Raw genomic sequence first — 22,868 nt, 5'->3', positions numbered from 1 at the left:
AGATTCACAGTAAACTGAGGGGTCTAACTACATTTCTTATTGTTAATGATTACAAAATGTACAGACTACCATCAGGACGAAGAAACCACTTCACCCAGAATTATGCCGGGCGGACACTGTGCGATTTTAGAAATCTGACTGTCGGGGAAATGCTCCCACTGCACCACCGGGTTTGTCCCTCGTACTCCATTTGACCCTACGACGTGTGTACTCATACTGTACGACTGCTGTCAGCCACCATTATTGACAACCACGACTACTTGTTGGCGTCAGTCGGTGTGTGACGGCATGACGTGCTCGAGTGTGAACAACAAAAAACAAAGGTTCCTAGTTCCTATGACAACCACAGCGTGCCTGACAACAAGATGGCGAGCAGGCAGCAAGTTGTTGCAGTTGTGTGCGCTGTCTTGTGCGCTGAAACAAAAAGAAAAAAAGAAAACCTCGTGTTCTCTCCATAGCTCTACTAATCTCTCTTCTAGCAGCTGTGTCCACCGCACACGTCTGAAGTTGGGGTTGCCCGTCATTGTTTAAAGCTCCGCCGGTGTCTTCTGCGCAGGTGCGAACGTAGAATGGTGACGTAACACCGCTCACACTGTACGAGCGCCGGCGAAAATTTCTGACATCCCAGAAGTTTGATCGGGAGGTCGCAGCATCATCGTTAGAACGAAGCAGCAATTAATCCTTCCTCGTGAGTGTTCTCACACTGTACGGCTCACGACCTCCCGACCGGACATCCCGACGCTACGATGTTTCCACGATGACGCAGCGTGGTCTGCGACAGCAAAATCGTGGTGAAATCCCCTCAAAATCGCACTCTGTCCGCCTGGCATTAAAAAATTGTCTGAGCAAGATGACCTACCCCAGATGTAACTGGATCAAGCGGTGTAGAAAATGAATGAACGTGTGTGTTCTGTTTATTCATTTGCCTGAAGTGAAGGTTGTGTCAGTTTTGTCCTATCAATTTATTCTACAAAGAATATGCCACCTTGTTGAAGCAGCAAATCAATACAGAGCATCCAGTAGACAGAACAGGAGTGATGTAGCTCTGTGTGCACAAACAATTCACTGAATGTGTTAATAGCTTTCAAAGTGAGACAACTCACACGCACACACACACACACACACACACACAGGTTTTGTGCTTTCACAGCCTGCATGGCCATGTTCAGTGAAATCCGGAGTAACTTTTGTTTTAGTAAAAAGTTAGATCAGATGAGTTTTATGGTAGTTCACATTAGAGCCAAAGATAAAGAAAAGCACAGTTGCTAAAGCTTGTGTTAGAAACTAAAACACAGGAGTTCCTCCTTTAAATGAGGACTAAATTAAACCGGTTTATCTGTGGATTTTAGTCATCTTACGTTATATAAAATGTTTTTTTGGTCTCATTCCTTGCAAAGATCGGAAATCATGTCTTTTGAGACCTTTTATCCCTTTATTGAACATCCCCCTGACCCCTGACTTCATTTTCCAAAATTATAGATGTATGTAAATATTCTTACCTTGTAGACCTGCCCATATGTTCCATTTCCAACCAGTTCAACCAGCTCAAAGATGCCAGCCGGGTCCTGGAAGAGATGAAGGTATGGGTGAATAAGGAGGGTTAGAGGGGGGAAAGGCCCATTAGAGAATAGCATTGCTTTAACAGAACATCAGAAGGATGAAGGAATTTTTACATGGTATTCCACCACACACACACACACACACACACACACACACACACACACACTCAAACATAGACTGAGTGTTGCATATTTGCACTTTTGCCCTGTAAGGCCACCCTGTGTCACCACAGTTATTCTTCCATTAATAGGTGACCATTTCAACCTGTTCTCACTTCCAGCTCACCATTCCCAGACTCTTGTTCCTGTCAGACTTAAATGGTCTTTGTTTTAACATGCAGGGTATTCTGACAGACCTCGTCCTTTCCTGAACATCTTTTCTAGGATGACATAACTCCAGAACAAGATTTTTTGACTCATTAGCACAATGATAGTAAAAAAAGAAATCAGTTTAAGGCTACTTGCTGAAGAGATGTGTGCCCTCTAATCTGGCACATTTCAGAGTGTATTTGAACATAATGTTTATTTTTTCCTAAAAGGAAGGAAGGAAGGGGTGACTGGTTTAAAAGGTAGAATAGTTTTTTTTTCTAGAATCAGAAAGTCATTGGTTTGATTTCACCACTGTACTTAATAGAAGTGTTATTGTTCAATATATTGATGCCAATAATTGTCCCTAATAAAGTGTTAATGGTGTACCATACCCACTAAGTTTGGCCTCCAGATTAAGACCTTTTACACCCAAACAGGTCTTTCCTGATATGATTCATCTTTGCATTTGTACCTATTATACACATTAAAGTGCTTTTTTGAGCACAAAAACTATGTATTTTAAAGAAACATCCAGAATAAAAATTTTCACTCAAATGCATTGAAAAACTTTGGGGTTTTTTTGTTTTTCAGGGTTTTTTTTTCTACAACATCAAATTGATAGCCACTAGTCCCTTGTTTTAATTTGAAAAATATACTAAGACACACCTCTTTCTTTCTATCCAATGGTGAAGCTTAGACTTTTTACACATTTGCATATAACTATACAGTTAGAAAACATATATTTTAAAGAAGAAAAACATCGGAATATGTTATTGACTCCCAACAAAACTGAACCCTTAGACCTTGGGTTAGTTGTAGACCTTTGGGAACAAAGTTTGTCACAGAAAAATGGCGTGTGAATTTTTATATGTTCAGGACCTCGCTGTTGCATTTGACTGAGTTCCTTCACCACAAAGCTGTGACAAAATATCATTCCTATGAAGAAAAAGTTGCATTCACACCGTGTTCATGTAGGTGGATATATTACTTGTGTAAAGTGGCGTGTAGATGCGATTTTTCTTGTGAACAGAGAAGGGAAGACCCACATTTAAAAAATAATCAATGTGTAGAAGAAGAACAACGCTAAAGGCCAGCATATACAACATGCAAATTCGGGGAAATTTATTTAATTTTTTAAGGTTGGTTTTGACCAGGGCATTTTATACTTTAAGAGAAACCTCCTCCACGGTGGGATTTGCACGTGGCGGTCTCTGTGACTTCATCATATATGTTTTAAATATAGATATTTGTGCTTCCTCAGTCAGCTGTTTCTCCAAACTAGTCTGTAAACTTTGCTAAACCTTCTGCGTCAGCAGAAAAGTAAAAATTACAACTTCTTTTCCTCATTAACTACACCCACTGCAACTTTCTGGCCAATCACACAATAGTTCAAAATAGTAACAAAAAAGTTCAGCTCAAATAACGGGTCAAGAGCAAGCTGCGAGAACTGCCATGGCTAATCAGGACTACCCTCTTTCGGCTTTTCTCCCTGAAGGGGATTGCCGCATCAAATCCTAACTACCGAGAAGGTACGGAGCCCCATTGGGTTGTACATGGCACAACGGATGCCCACACAACTCTCTACTTTTATTGGTGCTACAGCGTAGAGGAGCAGGACCCCGACCTTCGAATTGCAGGACAACCAGCTCTACCACCTGAGCCAGTTCCACCAACCGGCAGACTTTCTGTATACCTTACCGAAATCACAGTAATGGTGCTAGCTAGTTGGCTAGTTAGCTATTACAATAACAGCCTGTCATTGTCTTGTGATCTAAAAATTGTTGACACATGTTTTAATTAATTCAATACAGTTTATGACCACTGATGATGACAGAGGAAACCAGAGCAGAATAAAAACACAAAGGTTAGCAGGTAAATTCACTCACATATGCACAAGAACACACAGGAGTTAATCTCCTCTGCAGCTGATTAAAAATCAGTAAACCTCCCAAAACACAGATGTCGATCTTAAAGCACACCTGTGTGTGTTTGGTATTAGTCTCTGTGTGTGTGTGTGTGTGTGTGTGTGTGTGTGTGCATTAGCATACAGTGGGTCACAGGAGAGTGCTGGGACTATTACAGTGCAGCCTTCTGAAAGGGATTAGCTTAAAAAACAGCGTTCCTTTTCACTCAAGGTCAAACCAAAGCACATCTAATCCTCAAGGACCAAGCTGAATGTGCTCACGAACACGTGCACGTACATATACACCTCTTCACCTGTTACAGCTCTTCCTGTCTGTCAGACTACAAGTAAAAAAAAAAAAAAGAAGGAAAAAGAAGCAAGGAGAGAGGAGGAAGGCAAATGAAAGGATCTAAATTTAACAGAAGCCTCCCTGCGATTTTATGGCTTCTCAGTAGGGAGCATGATTTCACACTTACAAGTTCATTCGAGTAGTGAGTCCAGTTTTGGATAAACAATTAAGATTATTAATAATGATTTTAAAAAAACTTCTTATCCCAGTAAACAAAGCAAGAACTTTTGCAGAGCTCCTGGTTTTTAGAAGCCTCATCTTCTGCTTAATCACCACCAATGATTAAGCAGAATCTTTGGTAGTGATTGGTCACTACATCGCTATACTGAATACACCTAGTTGGCAGATCTGCATTTTTTTCCTTTTGCTCAAAAGTTTCATCATCTTGATTAAAAAAAATAACAAGTAAAAGTGTCATAATGTTTGCTTTTATTCCTGTAGATTTCTCATCCTACTCACCAGCTCACAGGTAACATTAGAAAATCAAAGGAAGATTATAATGAAACCCAAAACAAAAGTAAAAATAAACAAATGGTTTAGGTTTAAGCTTCTGTACATACTGCTTTATATGCATAAAGCAAACAGGATCAAGGGTCATTTTGCATGTGAGTGAGTTAGTATCCAAAAAAAAGGGGACTAGTTCATATGTAAACGTTGCTCCGGGTTTTCATTTCCATTTCTGGTTCAACTATTGAACACTTCACATGTTTAAACCTGATACTGCTGATACACCAGATGAAATGGCATGAGTCACCTTAGAAAGAGTGAGCTTCTGTTCATGCAGCACATCTGGATTAATTAGTAAATAAGCCAACTGTATACAGACTCAGAGGCTCATAAAGTAAGTTCTTTGACCTCACCTGCCACTTATCAGTGAGGCATTAAATGACCAAGAAAAGACAAACAATGCATTATAAAATGCAAAGTGACACAAATTTACCATAAATGGACAGATTACTATTTGAAAAAATGCTAAATGACCAAAACAGAGATGGAAAATGACCACAGAGACGACAAGAGGAGAAGCAGACAAAGGAGATATTTGGGACAAAAGTTGGGAAATGATGCAAAACAACCACATAGAGGCCCAATACCATGGCAACAAGACATATAAGATTATCTGAGACATGCAATAAGAGTTAAAAAAAAAAAAAAAAAAGCCTCCCAAAGTTAAAAAAATTATCCAAAGAGTGACACCAACAACCATCAAGAAACACAACTCCACAATGATACGACACAATGACAGAACCATAAAATCAAGCACCAAGAAATAGACCACAAGGGAATACAACAAGTCTGCTCCAAAGTTCAGTTTGACCACAAAAAGATAAGATGGCTGTAAAGGGATGAAAACAATGAAAAATTCACACTATGACTATATTTTGATCTAACACAACCAATGAGTAAAAAACAAACACAGTGAGACATAAAATAGCAGAAAAACAGCAAAAAGAGACAGAATGACTATTGAGAGACAGCCATTAGGAGACACAATACACCTACATGATTCTAAGACAAGCACAGACTTGCAATTACCACAATGAGACCAATCAGCTTCTGAAGAGATTAAAACAATCACAAGGAAGCAAATAATGACCACAAACAAACACAACACAGATGTACAGAGATTACAACAATCACAAGGACTAAAAGCAGCCACAAAAACATCAAAGTCTTTACAAAAACACACAACAGCTGCAGATGACGGTGTGAACTGCACAAGCTTTCTGCTCATTCTTCATCATTTATTTGAATGGGACAGTGCTTAACATGCTTACAGTGGCTGAGCCTCTTCATTCAGCTCCCGTGTTGAGCTTTGTAGTCATGACACCACATCTAACATGCCAGCAGTGAAGCTGCGAGGGACCAGAATTAATAAGTTAAAACCCAGTTTGGTCATAAAAGTGGATTCTCCTTTAAGACACTCCTCATCCTCCTGAATGAATCACCAAGGATGTGACATAACAAAGGTTATGTCCTCATGTGACACTCAAACAGCTATTAATTCCACTCTCAATGGCAGCGATCGCAGAACTTTTACCTCACATTCTGACATATTTCACCATCCAGCCTGTCAGTGTGGAGGATAAAGACTCCAGCTGCGATCTGACATACAGCGAAGACGGGTCAAACTACCGTACTGTGCAAATCTTCAGCCATCTCTCTTTTTTTTCTCAGTTTTTTTGCTTCTAACGAGCCAGATTTTCTGGTAATCTTTTAAATCTGTCTTCACCATTAGTTCTCCAGTTTTTTTTAAGGTCTTTCAATATTTTCTTTTAACATTGGCTGCATTTTACTCATTTTCAGTCTACTCCTTATACCCAGGCACTTTCAGAGGAGCATGTTTTTTTTTGTCAGTTTAGCCATTTAACACTAACATATGACTCTTTCAAGCATAAAAAAACAGGCTCTTAACTCAGGGGATAAATCCCACCGTGTAATCTGGAGTGTATTTCTAGCTGCTATAAGACTGTAGCACAATCAGTTTTATCCAGTGATGTGAAATGGTAAAATGCATGATATTAGTGGTGATGAGGACATCTGGATTGACCTAAGATGCTCACAACAGAGTGTTTTATAAGGCTTGTTTCCTCAGACGCCTCCAGCAGACCAGGTGTTAGATGGTACCGGTGTGCAGATGTATCTGCTGTGAGAGCTGAATTTAATCATGTGGCACACCATTTTTAACAGTATGGATAGGAGGAAGTGACCAGCACGATATGGTGAATGAGCAAGACAAACTTTATTAGTGATTTATTAGTGAAAAAGAAGTGCTATACAGAGACGACCCACAACATGGCTGGAGTTACTGGCTCAGTTTGATGAGAGCATGGAGTAATGACGTTCTTACACCAAGCGATTTGACTACCATAACCCTACTAGGATCAACTGTGTAACAGCACCAGAGACATTTAACCTACTGTGTCTTCTACAGCCTGTGAAGCCAGGCAGCAAAACTCACAAGAAAATTGGGGACAGACTAACCAACCACATTTTTTCACCCAAGCCTCTGGTGATTGTGGAAACATTTCAGTTCCACAAACGTGACCAAAAAGACAGCATGTCTGCTACTATTGTTGTTGGAGTTAGCAGAGTATTGTGATTTAAAAGATCCTTCCAACAGCACATTCAAAGACAGGCCTATGTGTGGATTAAAGAATAAAGCAGCTCAGATTAAATAATTCATAGAAATCCACTTGAAAAAGCCATTAAAATTAGTCTGAATATGGATAAGGCCTAAAAGAAGCTCATCAGCGAAAGGCTGCTTGTAGAGTGCAAAAACTCAGTCGTAACGGTAACACATCTGTTCTAGTAAATAGTCAGGACACTGTGTGACTGTGTGTTTGTGTTTGTGAGAGTTTAAAGACTAAACAAAGAAAAGACACTTTAAACACAGAAAGTATAAATAAGTTCATACAGTCATGCATGGAAGCGAAAGCACAAGGGACTCCTCAGTAGAAACATCGACTCCAAGCTAAAAGGTATTTTGAGCCAAATTAACAGGACCTTCTGTAAAAAATGTAGATAGACACAGGACCAAGAGCATCACTCATATCATACAGGGTCTACAGGAAGTTCATGAAACGCCTTCCACTCCATCCTTCTGACACAGTTTTCAAGCCGTACACTGGATGATGAGAGGAAGTCTTTGGTGCAATGTCTATATTCTATCCTATTCTATTGCTCTGGTTAACAACAGGGTTTTAAAGCCTGCTGCTAGCAACGACTTAGCGACAACCATTATTTTGGTGCCAAAAAAGGACAATGGTGTGTGGATGTGTGGAGACTTTCAGGTAAATCCTTTGCTGGCAACAGAGCAATATCGCCTTCATTTTTACTGATGACCTATTTTATTGCCAGAGTAAGGGACAAAAGTATCGCAAAGCTGACCCAAATCAGATTTACATGTGGAAGAACATGGAGGAGCAATCACATAAATTTGCTCACAAGGCACATTGAGTATTGCGTCAGCTCCAGCACTAATGCTTGGGGACAACACGCTGCACCATTAAGGATATCAACCATTATGGATGCACCTCTGGTCTACATTCCTATTTGAGGCTGTTAAACTATTATGGTTGTTTCATTACAAACTTGGAATCACTTATGGAACTGCTGCATGACCTGCTACATAAGGAGAAAGTATGGAGGTGGACAGCTGTCAAGATGCTTTACAAAAGGCAAACAATATGTTGACCATGACAGAGTTTCTGACTCGTTTCAATCCATCATGATTAAACTCGCTAATTGGGACACTAATCTTTTGCAAACTACCAGAAAATGTGGAAAAACTGACGGCTATCACAAAGAGATGTGTGTGGATGTCATAACCCACCTTACCCAGAAGCCACGTGAGTATAAATCCATATTGACTATGTTTGACTAGAATGATTGGTTCTGAATGTTGTATTTGGAATGCAGGAAGTGACTTTTTTGTTGTCTGCTTCCTGTATTTGGTCAGCGTGAAACAGGCCGAGACCTGCGTTTGTAGGCGAACCGAGTCCTCTTCTTTGGTCTGAATCAGAATTCCTTTGACGCGTTCACATTTCCCCAAACGAAGCGGACTTTCCAAGCAAACAGACTCGGATTCTAATCAAAAAGACTGATATGAATGTGGTCTAAGAGATGCAGGGCAGCGGGCCCCAAGGACCAGGGTTGCGAAACACTGATCTAGTTTACATTCTGAAGCCTCATCAAAAGTGGTTTCTATGGAAGGGTTGCATCAAGAAACCAATCTTAAAGATGCATTACGTACATTTCCGACCTTAGAACTCCACGTTCCAGACTTGTTTGATGGGACAGAGACATATATTGGGCAATTCTGGAGGCATCACGACCCAGCAGGGTCCAGTGGCTCAGAAGTTGCTCAATATACTTTTTCTTCAGGGACGCTGTTACATTATATCCAAATTTCACTTTACAATCTCCATCAATGCCCTGTGATGGACTGGCCAGCTGTCCAGGGTGTACCCTGCCTTCGCCCAAAGGACAGCTGGGATAGGCTCCAGCTTCCCTGCGACCCTGAATTGGATTACACGGTTTGGAAAATGAATGAATGTCCATCAATAGTTAGCAAAGTTTTAAACACACCAGCTGTTTTGAATACAGAAAATGGCTGATTTAGCAAAGAAACGCAATCAAAAATCATTGAAGGAAGAGAAGAAACAGCACAAAAGTCAAGATAAGACTGGTTTTTGCTGGCTGGGGAGCTTTCACAGTACAGGTAGGATACAAAATGGATGCCAGATTAAAAATCAATAGAACGCATGTCACTGAGAAAATTGCAAAAGTTCTGTAGTGTGTCTTTAAGGAAGGAAAATGGGGAAAAAGGCTGAGTATGTCGAACGACACAAAAACTAGACAGAAAACCAGTGACAACAGGTCTGATGGAGTGATGGATCCTCCCAAGAGATCAATATAATTGTAGCTGTGTGTGATCATCTTAACAGAGAACACAGCAAAATGCAGAAACATCCAAAGAAGAATTATTCCTGAAGACAACTTATAGAAATGACAATAAAGCTTGTCTAAGATGCCCTCTCAGAATGATTGTTTTCAGACCAAATATTGATTTTCAAACTTTGTACAAACCCTGTTTGTGCATCATATTCTGTATCTCTATCTGTCTTTCAAGAAATCAATGCATCTTTTTAACGTAATACTTGCAATATTCAAAGAAAACTGAGTGGTTCAAGTTGTTTGCACGCTGTGCATGAAGAGTCGATGCAAGAGATCATGTAGGACATGACAGAAACAGGAAGTGTGTGTTACAACAGGCTTTGCATCACGCCGAAATGTCTGCTCCGTCCTCGGTGACCTCATTTCAGTTTGTAATACCACAGAGGGAGACATCATCTTTAACAAGAACATCTTGTCCAGAATTCACTAACATCTTTCTGTCTTTATTTGTACCCCCAACTGTGTGTGTGTGTGTGTGTGTGTGTGTGTGTGTGTGTGTGTGTGTGTGAAGTGAACACAAGACACACAGAAATGCAGTCCCACCCGGTCGATCATGTCCAGACTCGATCCATGCCTTGCAGCAGGTACAACATAGCTGCAGAAGCAGCAGAAAACACACACACACACACACACACACACGCACAGAGAGAGAGAGAGAGCGAGAGCAACTTCCATGTGTCCTCTGAGGTCCTGAAATCACAAAGTTCATACCTGCGCGAGAGTATAAAGACAGTTACTTCTCTCTCTGACACACACACTAACACACACGGAAGCTAACACACACACGTTCCTACTCGGTCTCTTCCTCCACGTTTCATGTCAACGTGGACGCGCTCGCGCGCGCAGCAGCAGCCGCCGTGATGCGATGCCGCTGTCGCCACAACATCGCGAAATGGCGGAACTCGCTCCTGTTGCGGGTTATCATCGCTTTTATTCCCGGTGTGAGCGTGTGCACGTGTGTGTGAGTGTGTTCGAGACAGATGGAGAGGGAAAAAGTGCGCGCGTGTGTGTGTCTGAAGGCTTCCGCACGTGTGTGTGTGAGTGTGTGTGCAGTGATGCTGTCAGTGAGCAGGCAGCTTAACATCTGCCCCACATAGTACAGACAGAGGCTTCTATTATGCCGCCTGACGCACGCGCATGAGTTTGGATGCACGCATGCATGCACGCACGCACGCACGCAGCCGCAGCTCAGGGCCTCATTACATCACGTCCCAATTGTTCAGGAAAAAAAAAAACATCAACAACAAACAAGCAGAGTGTCGGTGAGATGATCCCAACTCTGATATGTCAGATTCCCGCAACCGCTGACCGCTTGTGCGCGAGGACTACACTTCGCCCGTGCACTCACAGTGAAGGATTAGAGCACGTGCACGCGCGCCAGAGCTCGAGCGGCGGTAAAAAAAGCAGCAAGAGGCAGGGAGATTCATCTGCGGTGCTGGGAGAGATGGGGAAGGATGGGGAGGAGAGGGGAGGAGAGAAAGTGCAATGGACAGGTGTTCCTCACGCACGCGCGCACACAGAAGGAAGCACCTATAACACACACACACACACACATAGCCATACACAGAGAAGCATTTACCCGTAGTGCAGACAGGTCTATCTCGTCCAGACTCCGCGCAGGGGAGTCGCTCGCCATGGTTCTCTCGGTAGATACGGGACTCAAGATGGAAGCTTCCTCAACGACCATCGACCGAGAGGTGCAGGGCGGCGGGGACGAACACACACTCCTCTAAAATAAGGCCTGGGGGAAAAAAATCCCCCCCCCCCCCCCCACCCACCCCCAAAAAAAATCCCCCCCAAAAAATATCCCTGCGCCGGCGATGCTGTTCCCGAAAGGAGGACCGAGAGCTCCAGTAGGGAGAGAAGACAGAGGAGGAGGTGGAGGAGCGCAGCAGGGAGGCGATGTGCGCGGAGCTCCAGGTGCTACATGCTGCTCCAAGCCAGGAATCCGGTGCTACATGTCTCCACGTCGACCCCCGAGCTGAAGAGTGGAGGAGGAGGCTGAGGATGGCGCGCGGAGAGGAGAGGAGCGCGCGGCAGCTGAGGCGCACCGAGGGCGAACACACTTCGTCCGTCCGTCAGTCTGTCTGTCTGTCTGTCTGTCTGTCTGGGTGGCGGAACAGCAGCGCGCTTCCCGGGAGTGGCCTGTAAGGAGGCTGCGCTACAGACAGAGACGCCCACAATGTCTCTCTCTCTCACACACACAGACGAACACACACACACCTTAACACGGTGTTTCTCAAATCCAGGTCCTCAGGCCCCTCTAACCCTAACCCCTGCATGTTTTAGATCCTCCAAAACACCTGAGTCAAATTATTGAACTTCCTCATCAAGTTCTTCGCAGCCTGTTAACGAACCTTTATTTCATTTAGGTGTTAAGGTAGGGTTGTCTATAAAACATGCAGGGCGGGGGGGCTGAGGACTGGAACTGAGAAGAAAAGTCACATATATCCACTCCTGTATGGAAAACTGACAGGAATGATGTGGACTGTCAGTGAAGGGCGCAGGAGGATGGAAAACCTCATGTCCTATATTTCCCCAGGTGTCAAAATACCTTTTTAAAAACTGTCATGGGCCATTACCAAGCATCATGTGTGTCTTAATGTCACATCAGATGGACGTTAATGTGAAGACATTAAAGTCATCTGCTTCGTCTGGGGTCTGCCTGCCTGCCATGTAGCCTAAAAGACTCCAGACTAAGTCAAAACACATAGAATATTAAATAAAATTTTAAATACAAATAATAATAATAATTAATAAATACAATTAACAATTGATAATTTCCCTTTATTGAATTTCCCTTTATTGAATTTCCCATTGGGGATTAATAAAGAATTTTTCATTTCATTCATTACATAAGAAGGGTTCATCTTTGGCTTGAGGAATTAGTAAAAGCTTAGAGTATTCTTGTTACCATCTGGATGTAAATATTACATCTGTTGCTACTAATGGTTTTCTATCCATATGGTTAAGGTTGCACTAACTCAAAATCTTCCAAGTTTTATTAATGATAGCTATTTAGCCTAAATTAAGCACATTTATGAAAACAGATGTCTCTGCAGTTTGCCCTTATTTACACAGAGAGGAAAAACATCTGCAAGATCTTAGAGGAGCAATTGTGGATGTCCATTAATCTGGGAAAGGGCTATAAGTCAGTTTCCATACCAGGTTAAGTCCATTATTCTATGTGAGAAACACTTTTCATAAGCGGAGATCATTTAAGAGTCTTTAAGCGTCGTCATCCAAGCAAGTTCAGCCCAAGGTCAGCCCAAGGTCAGCCCAAGGTCAGGCCATGCAATGCTCAGATAAACTGAAAAACTACTACACCGTACGTCTCAGGCTCTCCTACCATGTTAAATACACAACAGTACAATCAGAAAAACCATGAAAGAAGTGACTTATTTAGAAAGATCGCAGTAGAAAGATTCTTCTCTCTTAAAAAGGAAAATGGCAGCCAAGCTTAGGTTTGTATGTAAACAAATCAAGACACATCTGAAACTGTCTTTTGGACACATGAGGCTAAATGTGGAGATTTTTGGTCTTTATAATTAAGTTTATATTTGGACGAAACCAAACACAGCATTTCAGTAAAAACACCTTGTGCTTTGTCAAGCATGGAGGTGGAGGGATCATGATTTGGACCTGAACACTTTGAATCCGTGATCAGCACAAAGACACTGAATGGACACTGTAAAGTGAGATTTTAGGTCACAGGTGTTAAACTCCAGTCCTAGAGGGCTGGTATCTTGCAGGTTTTTGTTGTCTCCCTGCTCCAACACGCCTGACAGAAACTCATAAATAGGTTGACAAGAAGCTGCTGGATCCATTTGATTTGAATCAGCGGTGTTGGTCGAGGGAAACAACAAAAACCTGCCGGATACCGGCCCTCGAGGACTGGAGTTTGACACCCCTGTTTCAGGTGCTTCTTTAAAGGCAAGGAAGGATAATTAATACACTTCTGGGATGCAAATTTACAAAACTTTTTCAACTTCAGGCTCCATGTAAGGACTTAGCCTTTCATTCCTCCATGTTTTTAAAGCACCCATAAACCTTTGCACATGGTGAAGATGGTGCAGACAAAAGATGGAAACTGAGCTTGGTGGAATATCCATTCAAACGTTTGGCTTGTTTACTCCATGGACAGATACGTCTAAAATGCTAATATAAACGGCTTTCCTGGCCTAGAAGCCCCAAGCAAACAAGCATCACTGACTGGGAAGCGCTCGGTTCGGCCTTTTAGTGGATTTGCTTACATTTATCTTTGTCAGCTTCAGAATGAAAGACAGAAGAAGCTCTGAAGAGATTTGCATGAAACACACACTGCTCTTTGAGTTTTATATGAGTTTTAATGTGGAGTCAGCTGAGATGAGATCACATAATAGTTTCATTTTATTAGTTTTATTCCATCTAAAACGTCTTTGCGTCTACAGGGCCTGTAAAATGCTGCAACACCTTGACATTAGGAGGGTTAAAGCCTGTCAGGGAAATGACACACCCAGATGAAGAGAACCTACACAAAGTTTGATCAACCTTCCCAAGAAACTCTTCCACTGCTCCCAGCTTGGCAACTTCAAGCACTGCCCATGTCATTACCAAGGCTTCTCATGTCAAAATACAGCCCCAGTGTGTGATATGGTGCCAAGCCAACTGTGGCCTGAAGCAGAAAAAAAACCCAGCAATTAGTGTGGCTTTTTTTTTCTTCATGGCAACGTACAACACCCATTCCAATCAAGTAATTAAACATAAACACCATGATTACAGCGTTTTCTAATAATTCTGTATTCAACTGAATACACTGACAAAGATGAGATATTTAATGGTCAACCTGATGAACTTGATTTGTTGTCTGTAAATATTTACTCATTTTGAATTTTATGGCTGCAACAGGTCCCAGTAAAGCTGGGAAACAGGAATGGTTCCCACTGTGTTACATGATTATTTCTTCCAGCAACATTCAACCCATGGTTGAATTAGTCCTGTTTTAAAACACAGTTTGTTTATATGGCCCTCTCCCTGACCCCAAAGAAACCCTATCTTCTGTTGAATAATCATGTTCACTGTCAGTATTATTTACTAGTTTGTTTTGTTATTGTTATTATTATTATTATTATCATTATTGTTATTATTATTATTGTTATTATTATTATTGTTATTATTATTATTTTTTATTTTTTTATTTTTTTAATTATTATTATTCATCTAACCTGAAAAGGTTGTGCACCAGTAGTTTATTTGTTTTTAGTCAGTCCTAAGTGAGAGTTAGTTGAGGCAGAGTTAAAGGAAACTTGGAGTCAGTTACCATGGTAACATACTTCGCGAGACTAACATACTCACTGGCAGTTTCAGACCCAGCAACTCAAAGTTTATCATCTGAGCTGTGGAGTTTATTGAAAGTCGACATCGAGGCATAAATGATTCGCAGGAACCTCCATCGGGTAATCACCTATCACATCTTGTTGTGTTATTTCGTCATTCCCTGATCATTTTTCGTTTGAGCGCTCCTGTTTCATCCTTCAGTTCATTATTTTTGTGAATAATACCCTCAGATGACATATAACTTGCCAAAATTCATCTCTTGTCAGAGAGAAAAAACTTTTCTGTCACATTCTGGTTTAATTTATTGCAGGTGCCAGTCATCTGTACAATACTGCGCGGCATGTTTCCAAGGCAACCATTTGTTTGATACATAAAAAATATGATGCTTGTGTAGACACAGGCGATGGAAGAGCCGTCAGGAACCAATTAATCCATGTAAATAACGACAAAAGCCAATATTCTTACATCTTTATTTCCTGCAGCAGACTTAAAGTCTGGGATTTGACCATCTTCACATTTAAATGTAGTTATTGATGAAACCTTTTCTGTGCAAAATGCAGCAAGATGTGCAACTTTGATTTGATCGTCAACTTGCCACAACTGACCTGGAACTGATGTTCCAGTACTATTATCATTTATAAGGTAACATAAGTTTACAAAAAGTACACTTTCAAGTAAGTAAGTGAACTCATCTGTATAGTTTATTGTCTAGTTATACTTCCAGTCCACATTTTAGTTTAGTTTAGAATACTTAAATATACTTTTATTAAATTAGAAATTTTCCTATTTAGATAAGTATTTGTCACTTACTTGCACACTACAAGTAAATGGTCTGTAGTATACTAACACTTTTAAGTACAGGCCAAGGTTACTTCACTGTACTATTTTTTAAATATATTAAATATCGGATATAAACTTCAAATATGTTGCCTCAGTTTTAGTGTAGATTGCTTTTACTTGTAGTACACATGAAGGAACTACTTTTTGTTATTGAATAAATGTCCTTTTGATAAGTTGCCTTGAGGAACAAAACAAGTGAGTCGTCCAGATGTGTTCGATTGATGGAGTCTTTTCATCAACTCAGAGTTAACTCAGAGTTAACTGAGTTGTTTTAACTAGTTGTTACCTCCTGTTGTAAAACCAACAACCCAGAATTAGACTGTTTGGAGTTTTCAGTGTTTTTCAACACTTTTTTGAGCCAAATCAAACTTTTTTTTTTACTGGAAAAAAATCACAAGGCGCACCACAAACCAAAATGTTTTTTTTTTTAGTTTTTTTTTTTTTTAAGTCTATATTAATAAAATAAAGTCGTCTTGTAAAAGTGTCTTGAATAGAAATCAGATAAACAGAAGAAAAAGCCGTTTTATGATCTTTCCATCTACACTGTGAGAAACCTGGACTGTTTAGCTGAACACAGAGCTGCTTTTTACACCTCTTATGTGAAATGGGATCATCACGGTACACGAGTGTGTCACGGCGCACTGAGATTTTTTTCTGATTTGGTCGCCATGAATCAGCAGACAACTTCATTGCCTCTGTTTTTCCCCCAGTTTTTTAAAACTAAATGTCCAGAAAAGAAAGATTAAAACTTAAAATCTGCTGTTTTCCTAAAAAATGTTAAAGAATCATATAGATCACAAGTTCTCAAGTGTGTTGAGTTCCTGAATATGTGTCAGTATTTTCAGCACTCCTGCTGAAAAAACCGGGAAGATTTAATCACGGCTCTGGAAGTCAGCTAATTTCTTCATCTCTGCTTTTATACACAGAAATATATCATGATAATCAGAGACAGAGATGGCCCACTTTCCCATCCAAATCCCCCTTACAGGGACACATCTGTTTATGAGCACCAGAAGTCACGACTTGCCTGGTTAAGCTCACAACAAGACACTCACACAGGACATCACAAGGACGATGAGTTGTGGAGCAACTGCGGAAATTATGACACAAAAACATCAGATGACTAATCGTTGCAGCTTTTGCTGCACAATTCAGGACTGTAGCAAACATCTGGAAAGGCATAAACTTGAAGAATAAGTCACACTGCACTGTACTCTGACACAGTGCACATATGAAATAATCAGATCTATTTGTCTTTGCGTGTGGTCAGTTTTTTCCCTTTTCTCTGCATGGTGGGGGATTTGTTGATTGTTTGAGCTGGTTATCAGAGAAGTTGATAAACCTTCATGTTGAATTTCTAAAAGTTTAAACGCACTGAGGACGTTCTTCTTAATGATACAGGTCAGTTCAGGAAAAGTCCTGCATACTGACATAAGCAACCTGCACCTAAATGAAGAAAGATGTGATGGCTGTGTCTACAGCCACACTAATATCAAAATGCATCACACATACATTTAGATTTTGTTCAACCAGGATTTAATTTGAAGACCTTAGACCAGAGGTGTCCAGCTCCAGTCCTCGAGGGCCAGAATCCTGCAAGTTTTCTATGTATCCCTGCTCAGACACACCTGATTCAAATTAATTAGTAGTAGAGCTTAATCAGTTGTGCACGTCATTGGCTGTTTGATCCATTTAGTGGAAGCTAGATGTGTTGGAACAGGAATACATGGGAAACCTGCAGGACAGCGGCCCTCGAGGACCGACTTTGGACACCCCTGCCTTAGACATTAGTTTCATGTAGCATCACAACTATTCTTAAAAAAGTGCATTTTAGTTTATGTTGTGATGGTATAATTGTTATTTGTTTTTTCCTTTGAGTTTCAGTGGCTCCAGTTCCTTGGCTTTGAACCAGCAGGTGGCCACGGGGTGGAGCCAGCTAATTGGACCAAACCAGTGGCAGAAATGTCTTCATCTTCATGCTGCTTATCCGGGGTCGGGTCGCGGGGGAAGCAGCCTAAGCAGGGAAGCCCAGACTTCCCTCTCCCCAGCCACATTTGCCAACTCTGCGGGGGGGATCCCGAGGCGTTTCCAGACCAGCCGAGAGATATAATCCCTCCAGTGTGTCCTGGGTCTTCCCCGGGGTCTCCTCCCAGAGGGACGTACTTGGAACACCTCACCAGGGAGGTCCAGGAGGCATCCTGACCAGATGCCCGAGCCTGAGAAAAATACTATTATACTACTAATAATACTATTAGTACTATAATACAATTAGGAGGATGAAAGTTTTTAAGGGTTCTTGAAACAGCTTCTTTGTAAATATCTGTGGTCTGATAGGTGCTCTGTGAAATGTTGTGCATGTTAATTAAAATAGACTTCAGAGGCCTTTTCATAATATTGTCATGCTTAAAATCATATGCTGACATTTTGTCTACATCAGTGTTTCTCCATATGATTCTATTCTATTCTACAGTCATTTAGCAACGCTTTTATCCAAAGCGACTTACATTTGAGTGAGAACAACACAAGCACAAAATCAAACAGTAGAGTATGATTTGCACTAAAGTTTGAACATTGTCTATTACATCACAAGTTGGGAGTGTATTGTGTCTCTCTGGAACCAGCCAGTGGAAACCAAAGGAAAGGAAACCAAATCTTCATAAATATGTTGGGGGGGGCAGCTTTAATTTCTATTACAAAACAAACAAAAAGGGATTCCCCTGGATGAACATGATGCTAAACATGTAAAAGCCAACTAACAGAATGAACAAGAATAAACAAACAAACAAACAAACTGTGCTCTCAATCTCACTGCAGGGTTTGCACTTAACAATACTACAAAGACAACAAGCCACCAGTGGAAAACAAGCCGTGGCCTCTCTGTGGGGATTAAGTAGGTGATTCAAGAACCACAGGTATTATCTGGTCCTCACCGCCAGATTTTAAACCCTGCTGCTGAGATTTACTCTCATTCAGTCACAAAGATGAGTTCAGGGATCTGGTTAAAACTCTTTCTGAAGCAGGAAATAAAAATACAAGCAATACAAACCGATGCAACAAAGCTGGAAAAAGTTGCTGTTCACGTTTTACCAGGATTCCCATGTTGATGTGGTGCCACCTAGAGGCGGGTGCAGGAACTGCATGAGAAAATAAGGTTGAAGCGTTATCAGTCATTTCACACTGATAACCTGGTGGCTTTTATCTGAACAGGGAATCGACAAAAACCATTTTTGCAGAGGAAATATAGCTGGGTTCATCTGAAATGTCGTAAACAAATATATCAGTGAGATAAATCAGGTGCACATGTTTTTTTTTAGTTTGATGAAGGAAAACACCACAACCTCGAACCTTTCCCACATCAGCCGTGAAGGATCAGAACAAAGCAACTTTGTTGACCAGTTTAGAGCCCATCCTCCATATTGGTGAGGAGATTAAACTGTCATTCTGTCAAAATTTTGCTTCTTATTCACAGGAGAAAATCTGCAGATAAAATAAAAGTGAGTGACTGAAAGGACAAACTTAAGATGGCTTTAATTTATTTTTGTTTTTTTTAAACTATTTCTAGCTTCATAAGCATTTATATTCTATCATTGATCCGTTTGAAAAAAAACCCCATGTAATAATAAATCAACACTTGAGTCACTGAGGAAAATTTGCAGGAACCAAAGTAACAATTAAAAGTAAATAAATATATTTATTAGTAATACATAGATGGCACTGGACACCAGAACAAGCCCATAACTGCTACTTAATACCAGTAAACTCTTGCTGGAGATATGGAGGAAGTGGTGCTGCTATGCTGCTGTGGTCATGTCCAGCACCTAAAGACTGAGGGAATAATATTTATCAGATTATGTCCGAAGTCCTGCAAAAAAAAAGATTCAAATCTCTGCAAAACCGTTCATGTTGGGATCAACCATGGAGATTCAGGACTTCATGTTGTCAGAAAAGATGGATGATTTTAGCTCTTACAACAGCCGAATGGATATTAAGACACTGAAAAATGAAAAAAGCATCAACCACCCTATGATGAATGGAAAACTAGTTGTTTATAAGAGAGTGACATACTCTTTACTGGATAAACTGGACCAGTATATGTTTGGCTGGCTGACTGTCAACTAATCATGTGTGGTGTGTAACTGAATGCTGAATAGGAGCAATGCAGTGGTTTGTGTTTTTATTTTTGTGCTGGTGTACTTTTGTTTATTCTGTTAAGTTGCTTCACTTGTCCGTCCTTATTGCCGTAAATGTCTGAAAACAATAAACTGGTAAATACTAAAATGATTGATTATAAGCAACAGGAGGCAGAGCCCTCAGTTCTCAGTAACTCTGGTGGAAGCAGGGACCAGTTTGGGTTCAGAGCGCATTTTATGTTAAATGGCATCACATATTTGTCAAACTACTTCAAAAATTAAATTAATAAAATGTAGAAGATAAATTCTACAAATTGTGGGACCCTTTTTTTTTTAAAATTTATTTGAGATCCACTATAATTGTCTCTGAGTAGCCTTTGTCAGTCACCTTTTTATTATCATTATTATTATTATTTTTTTTTTTTATTGTAGATGTTTATTTTTTGTTTGTATTATGTATTTTGTTGGGTATGAGATAGTAAAACAAAAGAGTTGAATATTGATTCTGATTGATTGATTGTGATTGCACATTTCATTGATTCTTTGTGTAATAAAAGACCTTTTGAGAGAAAAAAAAAGCTCTTGTTGCCAATAATGGCTACATGTGAAGCTTAAATGAAGATCCATAAAACAAGTAGATAGCATTTTATATTATATTTGAATACTTTTAGTATATTTTACATAAAGCTCGGGAGTGGAAATCATTCACCTCTCACAGCATTTTCTCCGGCTAGATTTAAGACCTCTTTCCAACATGGAAGCTGGAATCAAGTGTGATATCGTGATGAAGAGACCATTAAATGGATCCAGAAGAAAAATAAATAAACGAGAATCAAACTGATCTGGCTTCATCTGGCCGTGATCTCCAGCTCTAACTTGAGCGATTCACAGCGGAGCGTGAAGCGACTCGGATGGGAATCAGCTCCTCCAAATCTGAGACCATGGTCCTCAGCCGGAATAAGGTGGATTGCCCTCTCTGGGTCGGGAGTCAGGTCCTGCCTCAAGTGGAGGAGTTTGAATATCGTCTGCAGTAATGCAGACTCTGTGCCGGTCTGTCGTGGTGAAGAAGGAGCTGAGCCAGAAGGTAAAGCTCTCGATTTACCAGTCGATCTACGTTCCTACCCTCGCCTATGGTCATGAGCTGTGGGTCGTGACCAAAAGAAGGAGATCTCGTATACAGGCGGCTGAAATGGGTTTCCTCCACAGGGTGGCCGGGCTCTCCCTTAGAGATAGGGTGAGGAGCTCGGTCATCCGGGAGGAGATCAGAGTAGAGCCGCTGCTCCTCCGCATAGAGAGGAACCAGTTGCAGTGGCTCGAGCATCTGGTTAGGATGCTTCCTGGACCTCCCTGGTGAGGTGTTCCAGGCACGTCCCTCTGGGAGGAGACCCCGGGGAAGACCCAGGACACGCTGGAGGGATTATATCTCTCGGCTGGCCTGGGAACGCCTCAAGATCCTCCCCCCCCCCCCCCTGCAGGGTGGCAAATGTGGCTGGGGAGAGGGAAGTCTGGGCTTCCCTGCTTAGGCTGCTGCCTCCGCAACATGATCCTGGATAAGTGGCAGAAGGATGGATGGATGGATGGTGAATCAAGCCGAATCTTTTTAAAAAAAATATATAAATAAATAAAAATGGAACTTCTCATCCATTTCCAATGAAAAGGTAAAGAATTGAAGCTAAAGATAAAGAGAGTCTCAACAGGAGCCGATATTTTAAGGCATTTATATGTTGTTTATTTAGTCCACCATTTTACAAAAGCAACACAACATGGTACTGCAGATCATCTTTAAGGGGTTGCCAGAAGAAAACAATAGTCTGTGCAAATAGTGCATTTCCATAGAGACCCAGCAGCTGAAGCTGATTGGAGACAAGATGGACGAGTGCAACACAATTCACGTTTTTTTTAGCTCGGTTTTGTTCAGGAGCTTTGACAGCTGCAAATATGAATGATTAAGACAGAAAACATGAGCTGCTGAGAAGCAGTAGAGAAGGAGGTAGAAAGACAGCGAGGTAGAGAGGAAGAGTAAAAACACACACATTTAAGGTCCCATTTACCACAAAGAGTAAAGATTCGGGTTCAGACAGGCACACAATTAAGCATCAATAATTGTTTTCAAGGAAACCATCCAGCTTGCAGGTTCATGCTTTCACCTGAAATGTTTAATGGCAACAGGCTGCTGTCATTCTGTCAGCTACAGCTTTTGAGTCAAATTTGCAGCTTCATGCAGATAACACATAGCACAACAAGGAAGACATTGATAAATATTGATGCTGTCTTAGGAAATCTCAGTAAATTTTGCCTTAATTTGAAAACTCCTGGTCAAAACAATGAAAATATTCTTTACTTGGAGTGGCAGATTTCGTTTCCTCTTTGTGCCACTAGGGGGCAGCAGACACAAACCACAACTCCAAACTTTCTTAGAAAATTTGCTTATTTTGCTTATTTGCTTATTATACATGTCCAGCAGACAAAAAGCAGTTTTATCAACAGAGACATTATGTTTTTGTTCAGAATCAATTCAATAATCACAAACTTTAGATCCAAAGGAAATTATTAATATTTGCAGCTGCTGTTGAGCAGGTAGTGTTCACTGGCTTTTACAAGCTTTTTCTTCTGAAAAGGGAGACTAATATGGTTGGTTACTATCACAAGTACATGCCAAAACTCTGAAAGTATCACAGTAATCATGTTTCTATTTACTGGCAAAAGAAATCTGAGGAAATCCTCAAATCCTTAAATGAAGATCTGGCATTTTTCACTGGCTTGGACAGAGTGTGACCAGAAGGTAGGAGTACAGGCTACATTGTTAGTGAATGACTCAGAAGAAAAAGTAGCAGTCCTAATAGAAACAAAGCCTTCAGACAGAAAATAAACATCAAAATCTGAAATGAGATGATGGTTGTAGAAAGCAGACACCAGTGTTTTTAAAAGTTGGTACTAAAGATACAGGACTACAACACCGGATGTTACAAAACAGCAGAACAAACATGGAAAAGAACAGTAAG

At 40.8% G+C, this 22,868-nt stretch overlaps 1 protein-coding gene across 3 annotated transcripts in view; it reads right to left on the bottom strand.

The window, feature by feature from the left end:
• The window catches only part of tnikb (TRAF2 and NCK interacting kinase b), a gene marked incomplete at both ends in the record, with an annotated part of 91,546 nt that extends 80,315 nt beyond the window's left edge, over positions 1–11,231 (bottom strand). For 2 of the 3 annotated variants that reach the window (XM_079259400.1, XM_079259402.1), the window contains 2 exons: positions 1,500–1,565; positions 11,160–11,231. In XM_079259400.1, coding sequence (XP_079115526.1) covers positions 1,500–1,565; positions 11,160–11,216 — 123 coding nt within the window. The remainder of the gene's footprint in view (positions 1–1,499; positions 1,566–11,159) is intronic. The other variant, XM_079259401.1, reaches the window with a different exon arrangement.
• Between the last annotated feature and the right edge of the window lie 11,637 nt (positions 11,232–22,868).

This window comes from Telmatherina bonti (genome assembly GCF_933228915.1).
Source record: "Telmatherina bonti genome assembly, chromosome: 20".
Taxonomy (NCBI): domain Eukaryota; kingdom Metazoa; phylum Chordata; class Actinopteri; order Atheriniformes; family Telmatherinidae; genus Telmatherina; species Telmatherina bonti.
The sequence above is the reverse complement of the archived record's forward strand: the minus strand, read 5'-3'. Positions and strand labels throughout refer to the sequence as shown.